This window comes from Rhea americana, unplaced genomic scaffold (assembly GCF_003343005.1).
Source record: "Rhea americana isolate MKP2758 unplaced genomic scaffold, rheAme1 scaffold_48, whole genome shotgun sequence".
In the NCBI taxonomy this organism is placed as follows: Eukaryota; Metazoa; Chordata; class Aves; order Rheiformes; family Rheidae; genus Rhea; species Rhea americana.
The window spans coordinates 140,917-150,798 of record NW_028186623.1 but is presented as its reverse complement, the minus strand read 5'-3'; the positions used below and the strand labels follow the sequence as shown (position 1 = coordinate 150,798).

The 9,882-nt window shown below is 55.5% G+C and overlaps 1 protein-coding gene across 2 annotated transcripts in view; it reads left to right on the top strand.

Annotated features, from left to right (window-relative positions):
- Positions 1-1,147: 1,147 nt before the first annotated feature.
- Positions 1,148-9,882, top strand: part of ETS1 (ETS proto-oncogene 1, transcription factor) — a 71,326-nt gene continuing 62,591 nt past the window's right edge. Inside the window, exons 1-3 of one of the 2 annotated variants that reach the window (XM_085316761.1) lie at positions 1,148-1,228; positions 7,510-7,592; positions 9,183-9,324. In XM_085316761.1, coding sequence (XP_085172887.1) covers positions 7,521-7,592; positions 9,183-9,324 — 214 coding nt within the window. In that variant the 5' untranslated portion in view covers positions 1,148-1,228; positions 7,510-7,520. Of the gene's footprint in view, positions 1,229-7,509; positions 7,593-9,179; positions 9,325-9,882 lie in introns of both variants that reach the window. The other variant, XM_085316760.1, reaches the window with a different exon arrangement.

Sequence of the window (9,882 nt, the reverse complement as noted above, 5' to 3'; positions counted from 1 at the left end):
GGCCTCCGTATGCTGCAGGTCTCGGGCATCCAGAGCGAAGCAGGGAGCTCCGAGCTCGCAGGCAGGAGCAAACCGAGGTGGAAACTCAGCCCCTCGCCTGTTTTTTCCGGCTCTCAGAGCAGCCGACGAAATCGCTGAGCCTCAGCTGGCTGCCACGTGCCRGCTGGGCGGCGGGACGTGAGCGGGGCTGGGACCCCGGCGCTTCGCCCCTGCTCCCGGCCGCCGCTCCCAGGGATCGGCTCACGCGGCCGTGGCTGTCGTGACTCGGCTCCGGGTCTCCAGCCTGAGCCGATTTTCCGCCTGGAGCCCTCTCCTGGAGGAAAAAGCAGCCCGGCTGGCAGGGAGAGCAGGAGAGGCGAGCCGGGCGCTCGCTCYGGTGTCGGGGCCCTGGGGGCAGCGCCGGGGCCGGAGAGGTCCCTGGCCTGGCCGCGAGGGCTGCGGAGGCCGGAGAGGGGGCCGCCGCGGAGGCGCTCGGAGAGGGCAGCCCCAGGCCCTGCTCTCCCGGCACCGCCTGGGCCTTTTCCAGCGATAGCCGTGGAGCGAGGCAGCTGCGAGGGGCTCCCGCTGCCTGCGGGAGCGGGGCAGCCTGGCGGCCGCATCCTGCCCGCGGCGCTTAGAGGCGACGGAGGCATGGAAAAGCTCCCGGCGCCGGCAGACCCTGGGACACGCGGGCGGGCGGCACGCTCCCAGGTGCCCTGGGGACTTTTGGGGGAAGAAACAGCAGTTTCTGGCGTCGGGCAGCTCCGGGGTGAGCCGGCACGAAGGGATCGGGGCTCAGGCTGCGGCCGCCCAACCCTCGCCCCGACCGCAGGAACRATTCCCGCTTCGTAAGGACATCGCGGGGCGCGGGCAAAACGGAAACGATCGAGAAGCCGCCCACCGGGACGCGGGAGCCGCGCGCGGGGGGTCCCGGGGCGCTCGCCGAGGGCTCTCCGTCCTGCCCCGGGGGGCCGCGCTGCCGCCGCCGCCGCCGCCTCCGCGGTGGCTCGGCCCGGCCGGCGGCGGCGGCGGGCAGCGGCGCTCCCGGCTCGCCTCTCCCACCGCCCTGGATGCGGGGCTGACCACTCCCCCTCCCTTTGGATAGGCGGCCCTGCCGCAAACACCGTGGTATTTCCATCGCCTCCCGCTCCAGCGCAGAGGACAGCGCCAGGTAGTTGGGAAGAGATCGGAGACAAGTGTGGCAAGCCGTGGAGGACGTAACCTTCTTCCCCGGTCTCTCAGAGAAGTAGTAAGTGACGGCGGGGAGAGGCTCTCTTAAAACTCTTGCTGTGGGCTGTAGGTACCTGCGCTCGTTTTCAGGACATCTGAGATTTTTTGCTTTGCTGATGATTTCCGTTTGCTCTCCCCATTAACGGTTTCGCTCCGTCATCGCTTTGTGGGTTTGCTAGTAGTGCAGCGGGACTGTGTAACTATCCGAGCTGATGCTTCCCCCTAAAAATGCCCGGTTTCTGCAGGGCACATGAAGTTTATGTGCATGTTCAGGGGACCCCTGTTGTTTTCCTCACCTAGGGGTAGCGGGCTGCTTCCAGGCGTTACTACAGTTTGCAGTTCACTTTGTTTTTCGACTTGCCTGTTTTTCGATGCTGGCTGCTCTGGTTTTGCTGTGAGGCCGGGGGAGAAGTGCAGCGCCCGGGCTCAGATGCTCGTGCAGCCCTGCGCCCCGGCGCTGAGCTCTGCTTTGGAGGGCTGCTTGCAAGGGGCTCGTTTCTGCACCGCCGCATGTTTTTAATAGCAACAGTATCCTCCAAAGGGCAGAAAATGCCACCTGGGCCAGCGTTTGCTTTTGGGAGCAGCTGGAGCCGGGAGCCCTGACGTGTAGCAGCTGCAGGGATCTGCGGATACGCCGTTGCCGTTCCCTGGGAAGGGCACGATCCTGCTTCTCTCAGCCAGCCCACAAAGCCAGCGGGAGCTGAGAGTCCCCGAGAGGCACAGCGAAGGCCTCCCCCGTTCCTATTAGCCTCTAAATTATTGCTTTGCATGCGGCCACTCGTTTGGTATTGCAGTTACCATCGACTTCCCATGCAGTGCTGTCAACTGACACCTTTGGGGGCTGTGGGCTGGCTCCRGCGTGGTTTCCTGGTTACAGGCTGCTCGGGCTGCCTCTAATTCTGCTGGTTTTTATCTTGCCCCTGAATGTCATGTAAACAATTCTCTGGCAAGCCAGATATTTTGGGCTACCCAGACATTTTCACCTGGCGCAGCGGGGAACGGCAGTGCTTATCCGGTGGCTCTGTTTTTTAGGGAAGTCGGCCGTGCATCCAACATCTGTGCACATCTGTGCATCGGTATTTCTGGGTCACCTGCCCTCAGCCCCACTGCTGTGCTTCAGGGTGCCACGGGCCCTCAGAGGCACCAGGCACCCCGGGGCTGTTGCCSGCTTTGCACATCTGGCAAGCTGAGGCACAGAGAAAACTAAGCGTGATCGAGCTCGCTAAAGCCGTGCGGATACCCAAGGGTGACGAGAGGTGCCCGGCGGGATTTTCAGGGCGCCAGCGGAGCTGCCTGCTCGGGGGCAGCCCATCACTCACCGCATAACGAGAAACGTATCCGGTTCTTCCCCGCTCTGCTTTGCCCCACCTGAGGGTCTSGTCCGTGATGATGGGCTTGAAGCCTGTTCTTTTGCGAGGGGAAATGCAGGAGCGAAACAGCAGGTGACCTCATTCCCCCCCGCCCCGTTCACTTCTTCCTGCAACTGCAAATAGCTGCTGAGGTCCGAGAGAGCGGCAGGAGTTAATGGCCACGGTGGCTCTGCTTTAGCCTCTCACCTAAACCTGCGTCCTCGGTGCGACCGCTAGATGTTGGTTTGCTATAGCTTTGACAGTGCTGGCGATGGTGGCGTTATTTTAGCTCAATCCTAAAAAGTGATGGCTATTTTCTTTTTTTTGCATGGACTAATGAGTTGGGTAAAGGAGAAGGCTTAATCAGAAAGCGGCTTGTTGCCAAGCTCAGGGAGCAAGGGCTCATGTGTGCATGTTTGGACCCRGTGGCCCAAACCTTTGCCATGCTGGTGCTGTCTCGCTAGCTCTGTAATCAAGCCCAGACAGAGCTGGTCCGGCCAAGTGGGAAGGCTCCTAAGGCACCACCAAATCTGCTTCAGACCTGGCAGCCCCGGGGGAAAGCAAGGGCACAGTGCTAAAGCAGGCTGCGACGCGCTGCGTCCCCAAACCAGTGCAGACAACCTCCTTCAAACGCCGCTAATCCAGCGGCAATTGCTGCCGTGCCGTTAAGATAGCGGCTGAGGGGCTCGGATGCTCCCTCTCTCCCTCACTTTCTACGTCAAGCCATTTAATTGCTCTGAGTATTTACAGAGGGGGCAGAAGGGCTCTGGCTGTGCTTATCACAGCATCATTATTTACCATCCTTCCTGGCTTCCCCTCAGTAAACTGGGTATTATCTTTGTGATAGCTGCAAAGTTTCTAAATTATAATAAATGTGAATTCCCATGATGTGAAACAGAGACAGCAAGCRGGCGATCTGTTAAAAAGCATGTGTTGTAAGCGCAGCAAGTGAAGCACGCTCCTTTGCACCGCCTGTATCCCTGCATTAGGGATGCTCCTTTCATTTTAAACTTGGTGCCAGGGTTTGATGAACCAAATGAGTTTTTAATGTACCAGCAGATCTACAAATGCTGCTTCTCCTGGGACTTAAATTGGCAGGCAGCCTGGAAAATGCCAGCATTTCACGGGTTAAAACCTTGCGGAAGAATGTCATTTCCATGAGCTAGTCTCCCCACCCCCTCGGAGATGATAAATTATTACTCGATGCAAAAATAAAATGGCCCTCACTGAGCAGCTTTGGGTCGGCGAGCGGCCCCCACGCCGCGGCCCGCCGACGGTGGTTGCTTCGGAGGCGCGTGGGTGTTAAAGCCGCCCTTCAGGTTCGCGTGGACGGCAGTGCCGCGACGGGGGTGCCGGTGGCGCCCCTTCCTTCGGTTTGTCGGGATGCAGGAAAGCGCCCGGACCCTGCTTTGCGGCTGCCCCAGYTTGTGGTACCTTCACGTGATGCTTTACCTGAGACGCCAGACGGGTGGATATGGGACGGGCAGAGGCTGAGCGTGGCCCCGCGACCCAGGAACCGGGGAGCAATCTGAGCCCTGGGCTTTTCCGAAAGAGAGAGAAAACCGGGAAACGGGGAGGGGGCTGCTGGCCTTGTCTCTGCCGCGGGGAAGTCCTCCAGTGTCGCTCTGCCTCCCTTTCCCCCCTCTCTTAAACAGCATAACATTGAGATCCTTCACGGGAATACTGGGAGGGGGTCTTCAGAAACACAGTAGGCGAAGTTAGCCTTGCTTTAATACACTCTTTAAAACTCCCCTCTAACTTCTGCAAAGGTGCATGTGTTCATCGGGGGGGGGAGTACTCTTTCCCTTTTCATGCTAAACTTGGTAGTTAGTTAAAAAAAAATCTCTTGAGAGGAGAGACGAAGTGAAATTTTTAATTTCGCTTAGAAATGACCCAAGAGTCTAATAGCTTTGGCTGGTATTTGATTAAGCCCTAAAAAAAAAAAAAAAAAAAAAAAAAAAAAAAAAAAAAAAAGGCCGTTTCTCCCGCACATGTTTTCACAATAAGACTGAAATAATAATAGCAAACAATAGGCCTGAAGTCAAGCTGTTAAGTCATTAAGGATTTTACCAAATGGTTCGGATCCCGCTTTTATTAATTAGCAGCTCTCGGCGCGCTGCGGTTCTTGATGATCTTGGTGTAGATCTGCAGTCATTTCCCAAGCCTTGGGTTACCTGCCGTGCAGAACGAGCGCGGGACGGAGGTGGGCTGCAGGCTCCCGAGCGGCTCCTCCTGGCCTCCGAGGGGAGGAGAGCGGCTGCTGGGGCTTGTGTCTGAGGAAGCTGGAGAGAGGAAAAATATCGCCCGAACATCGGGGAAACTTGCTGACAGTGAGAGATGTATTGGGCTGTGAAGTAGTTTCCTATGGGAAGTGGTGGAAGTTCTGTTAAAATTAGCCCGGACGAAGCGCGCCAGAGCTCCCTCCTGAAGCCACCTTGCCTCCTGCTGCCAGCCTCGCAAACTTGTTTTCCCAGAGCATAAGTTTTTGCTCTGCACAGAATCCGCTCTCACCTGTTTTTGCTAGCAGGCTTGGTCTTCTCCGTCCCTCCTGCATCTCTTTGCCCTCTGACTGGAGCCTGGTTGCCCACAAAATCCATTTTGGCTTTTAGGAGGGRCCAAGTTTAAGGCGTGTTTTTAGCCGGACCTGCCTTGCAGAGCCGCGGCTCCGAGAAGCTTTGCTTGCCCAAGTTGCACGGCGTTTCTGAGCCCTCCTTGTGCAACGGACACTTTTCCCATAGCGCCTCTTGCCACAGCACGTGCAGGGGGATAGAAATAAATAGAAAAGCAAACAGCCTTTGCTGTAAATCTCTGGGCTAGAGATGACAGCTCCCCTTTCCCAGGAAAGGGCTCAGGAGGGGATCGCTGGAGCTGCGTTAAAGCTCTGTGGCAATCTTGTTGATATTCCCTCTCGCGTGGAGCCCTGTCCCGGGTGTCGGGATGGGTTTAGCGCTTCTCCTGCGAGCGCAGCGCACGCCGCTTTGAGCGTTAGCGCGTGGCCCTTAGCTGGCAGCCTCAGATGGTCGGGCATCCCGAGAAAAATGCAGATGATATTCAGTGMGGTGTGAAAGCAGTTCTCAAGAACCAGTGCGACTTAGGTGTCTTGATCAAAAAACAAAACAAAAAACCCCCAATTGTTTATCGCACGAGGTGCAAAGCAGAAAAAAAMCTGTTGCTCATGGGTACTGCTGTGCTTAGGCTGCAACTCTCGGCTCTCAGACACGAGCGTGCGAGGTTGAAATAGCCGGTCCRGCCTGGTGATTCCTTTGCATCCCGTCGTTTTGCAGCGTCTGCCTTGTTTCGGGAACAGACAGCTTGCCAACGCGCATCCCAGCGCGGAGGCAGACAGTCAGCGGTCAGGTCGCTGCGCCTCAGTTACGCTCGCTTCAGGCTGGGGCCGGGGACAGGCGGGACCGAGCCACCGCGGCTGTGGTTCGCCAGCTGAGTCGCGGAGACGGGCTCCACGCACCTCCTTGGCTTCAGCCAGCTGCAAGGAGACGTCAGCACGATTCGGATGCCCGGTTAGAGGGTGTGCGCCGACGCACGCGGATGAGCTGAGGCTTCTCAGCCACAGCAGCTTGCAAAGCGTGTGCTTCTGGGCTGCTCCAAGTGCAAAATGAGGGCTGCTAGCTGTTCTTTCACCACGTAGGTAGCTTCCAGTTTTGTGAATTAAACTGTGTTAAAAAAAAAAAGAGAATTAAAAAAAGACAAGCGCCGGCACCGGAGCCAAAGTTAGCAATAATAAGCAGGAAGTGAGGATGATAATTTAGTACGCGTTCACCCGCAGGTGTCTGGCCTTCGGCCGTCAGTCGCGCAGCACGGTGGGGAGAGGCTATCCGGAGCCCCCGCGGAGCCCCTCCGCGGCGGCGCTGGGCGAGGTGCGGCCGGACCCGGCCCTGCCGGCCGCCCTGACGTCGCGGGGCGCGCGCTAACCCCGACCCCGGCGTGCGGAGGGAGCCGAGGCTCCGCTCGCGGGCACAGGAGGTCTGCAGAAACCGCGCGGCAGGTGTTTYGGAGGAGCCTGCGCTGCTGGGTCCSCGGGGGGGCCGAAGCAGCGGCAGCTCTTCCCCCCCAGGCTGTGAAAAGAGCCGTTCCCCTCGGCTCCGAGTCATATCCTGCCCCAGCGAGTCCTTCCCAGCTACTCCCCCTGTGCCGTTTCCTTCCAGCACCTTTCGATCGTGCTCCACCAAAGTTCATCAACCCTGTGTGACCTTCTAAAGGAGAGAAGGAGAAACATCTACCTACCGGCAAAGAGAGCTGGTTTTCAGCTCCTCCCTCCCACCCACACAAACGTGCCAGCAGATAACTACAAATCCCATCTAGAGAAAAAGTCTTGCTCAGGGGAGTGCCTCCCATGCCAGTGATGACATGCGGACCTTTGACGTGCTCCTCTGGGCTGAGATGGACGTTTGCCGTGCTGCAGAGTAGTCGGGAGTAGGACCCGGGGTCTCTGTGGCTCAAGGGGAGCTACAGCGAGGGGGACATAAGCTAATCCAGGAAGACAACTGCCTCCAGAAGATCCCTCTCAAAAATGGAGAAGTTTTTTTTCCTGGAAACAAATTAATTTTGAAGAAACTTCTACAGGAATAGTGCTGATGTCAACAAGCTGGCTTTTTTTTTGTCAAAAAAAAAAATGGAAACAATTTCTCACCAGTTTGACGGCAAAGGAAACGTGATCTCATGTATCCTCCGAGTAGCTCCATGAGCTTCCAGCTGATAATTCACTCACCGTCACCAGGCTCCCGTCACAGTTTGCCCCAATGGGTTTGCGTTGTTAATGCATCCACACTCAATCACAAAATCCCCTTTGAATGSCCATTTTGTTTCCCTTAACTTTTCCAGCTTCAAGTAATCCAAGACAGTAGTCTAACCCTACCTTCCTACGGCCGTGGCAAAGCATCGGTCCGCGCGGCGGGTTTGCCCGGGCACCCAACGTCCGTTTCCGTTTCCGCAGGCACCTCGGGGATGATGAGCTACTACGTGGACACGACCATCGGCAGCGCAGCCCCTTATCCCTTGGCTCGCCCTGGAGTCGTGGTAAGAGGGGAGGCGCCGATAGCTTTTCGGTGCCAGCGGACAGCGGGGTTTCTGCTTGCCCGGGTGGCTGCGTGCGYGCGCGGGGCTGGGGAGCGGGCGCCCGGCGACTTATGTTTATAAATGCATATTATTTAGATGGATATTGTTTAGGCTGTTATTTAGACGAGTCGCATTAATGGGCATTTATGCAGAGAGGYGACGGCTCGCGTTTGAGGCCCTCGACAAGCACAGCAAATTGAGGGAAAAATGACATCCTGGATTTGTATGAGTATACATACACACACACATATATATACACACACACATAATATTTTTTATATATATATAGTGTGTATGTGTGTGTATATATACAAAAYACACATATAAAAACCATCTAAAATATTTATTTTATATATAGATATAATTTACCTGCATTTCTCATGTATATATGCACATAAAATATATAACTTATCCATAAAGTAATATATAACATATTTTGTGTGTGTGTGTGTATATATATACATAAAATATGTATATATATATATATATATATTTATATAAGAATATAATGAAAATGATATCCTGGGCAGATTTTTATATAGTCTCACATATTTTTTGTATAAAAATACTTTATATAATAAAATATGTGCTTATAAATAGGTATTTCCCACAAAAATAGGTTATAATTTTTGTTGTTCATGTGTGAGTAATATGTGCTTTATATTATAGATACTCTCTATATGCATATGTGCCCCTTTTACTATAAAACATCGTATTTATCATACATATAAAACCTGTATAAGTTATATAAACAATAGATACAAACTGCATTCTGTTTTATTGTATAATACGTAAGGAAATCGAGTCCCTCCAGCAGCCGGCCCCGCTGCGGTACCCTTGAAGTCCCACGTCTAGGARCGGACTGTACCTCTTAAAAGGACGAGTTGCATCAAATAGCGTTGCCTGCGGGGCCCGGCGGGCGCTGAGGTCCCTGCGGGCGGTGGCGGAGGGGGGCTCGGCCCGTTCCCCGCGGGAAGGGCCTTGGACCACCCTCGGGCCTCCCCYGGAGCGAGGTGGGAGTGGGAGAGGAGCCGGCGAAAGCCGCGGGCTCCTTTCTCCCTCTGCTGGTGCTCAGCGGTCTGGCCGGAGCCCGGCGTCCCCCCGGGGGAGCGGCGATGCCCCCGGCCTCGGCCCGAGGATCGCTGCCGCCTGCGCAGGGCTTTTTGGCTCCCCGCCGGCGGAGCGGGGCCGCCCGCGGGGATCTGAGCCGACGAGCGACGGGCGAAGCGGAGCCAGCGGGGTGGTTAGGAACTGCTGCCCGCTCCAGATTTCTCAGGTCCGCGGAGCTGAGCTTGCTGTTCCCAGAGCCGCCCGCGTTCTGCTGAGGTTTGCTTTCCCTTCGCCTTGTGTTACTTGGCTCGGCGTTTGGAAACCAAAATGCGAACTATTGCTTCTTTTTGTTGATGTTTTGCATTTGAATGAGGCTGAAAATGCTCGTTTTTATAATTTTCTCTGAGAAGGGCTTCTTCAGAGACCTGCTGCTGGGGTGGGTGCTTCTGGATTCACTTGCCTGCCAGCCTGATGTTTTTCTCTCCCCCTTGTGCTCAGAAGCAAGGTGCTGCCAGCTCCTATGAAGATCCTTGGATGACCTGTGGGTTTCAATCCACCTGCTACCAGCAGAGGACATGCTACCCAGGCTGGGATGAGTCTGCCATTCAGGAAGTGCCCACCGGCTTGGAGCACTACAGCACAGGTAGGACCTCCTTTCTGCAAAAAGGGGAGAGAAGAAGGACATGAGCATGTGAGCAGGGAAAGCGTTTGCTTTCCCTTGTTGGTGGATCTGGGCAGTGCGTTTAAATGGGGAGAGGAGCTGTGGTGTCTTTGAAGTCCTGCTCTGTCGGTGTATCYGCTGAGGGATGTGAGATGCTCTTGCATATTGTACAACACCTGCTCACGTCCTCCTTGTCTCATTTTTCCTACCACACTCTACATTTGCTTTCTTCCCCAGGCCTGGCTTAACATAAAGCAGGCTGAATGGCTGTGCGTTAGGAGCATTTTGTCCTCTAGCTAAAGCAGCGATGGGGAGGCTGACACAGCATCGCCCCTGGAAAGCAGGGTACCTGTCTCCCTGCTCTCTTCTGGCCAGCACTGTTTGAGGGTCTCCCTCAGTGGAGATGGGGCTAGAGAGCAGGAAAAGCCATAACGCTGCTTAGCYTAACTAAAGATTCTTCTCCTGCTGGAGCGATGGAAGTGAGATGGTGAGTGCTGAAGGCCGGGAGTTCCTCCTCCCCTTCATGTGGCTGCCTGGCTG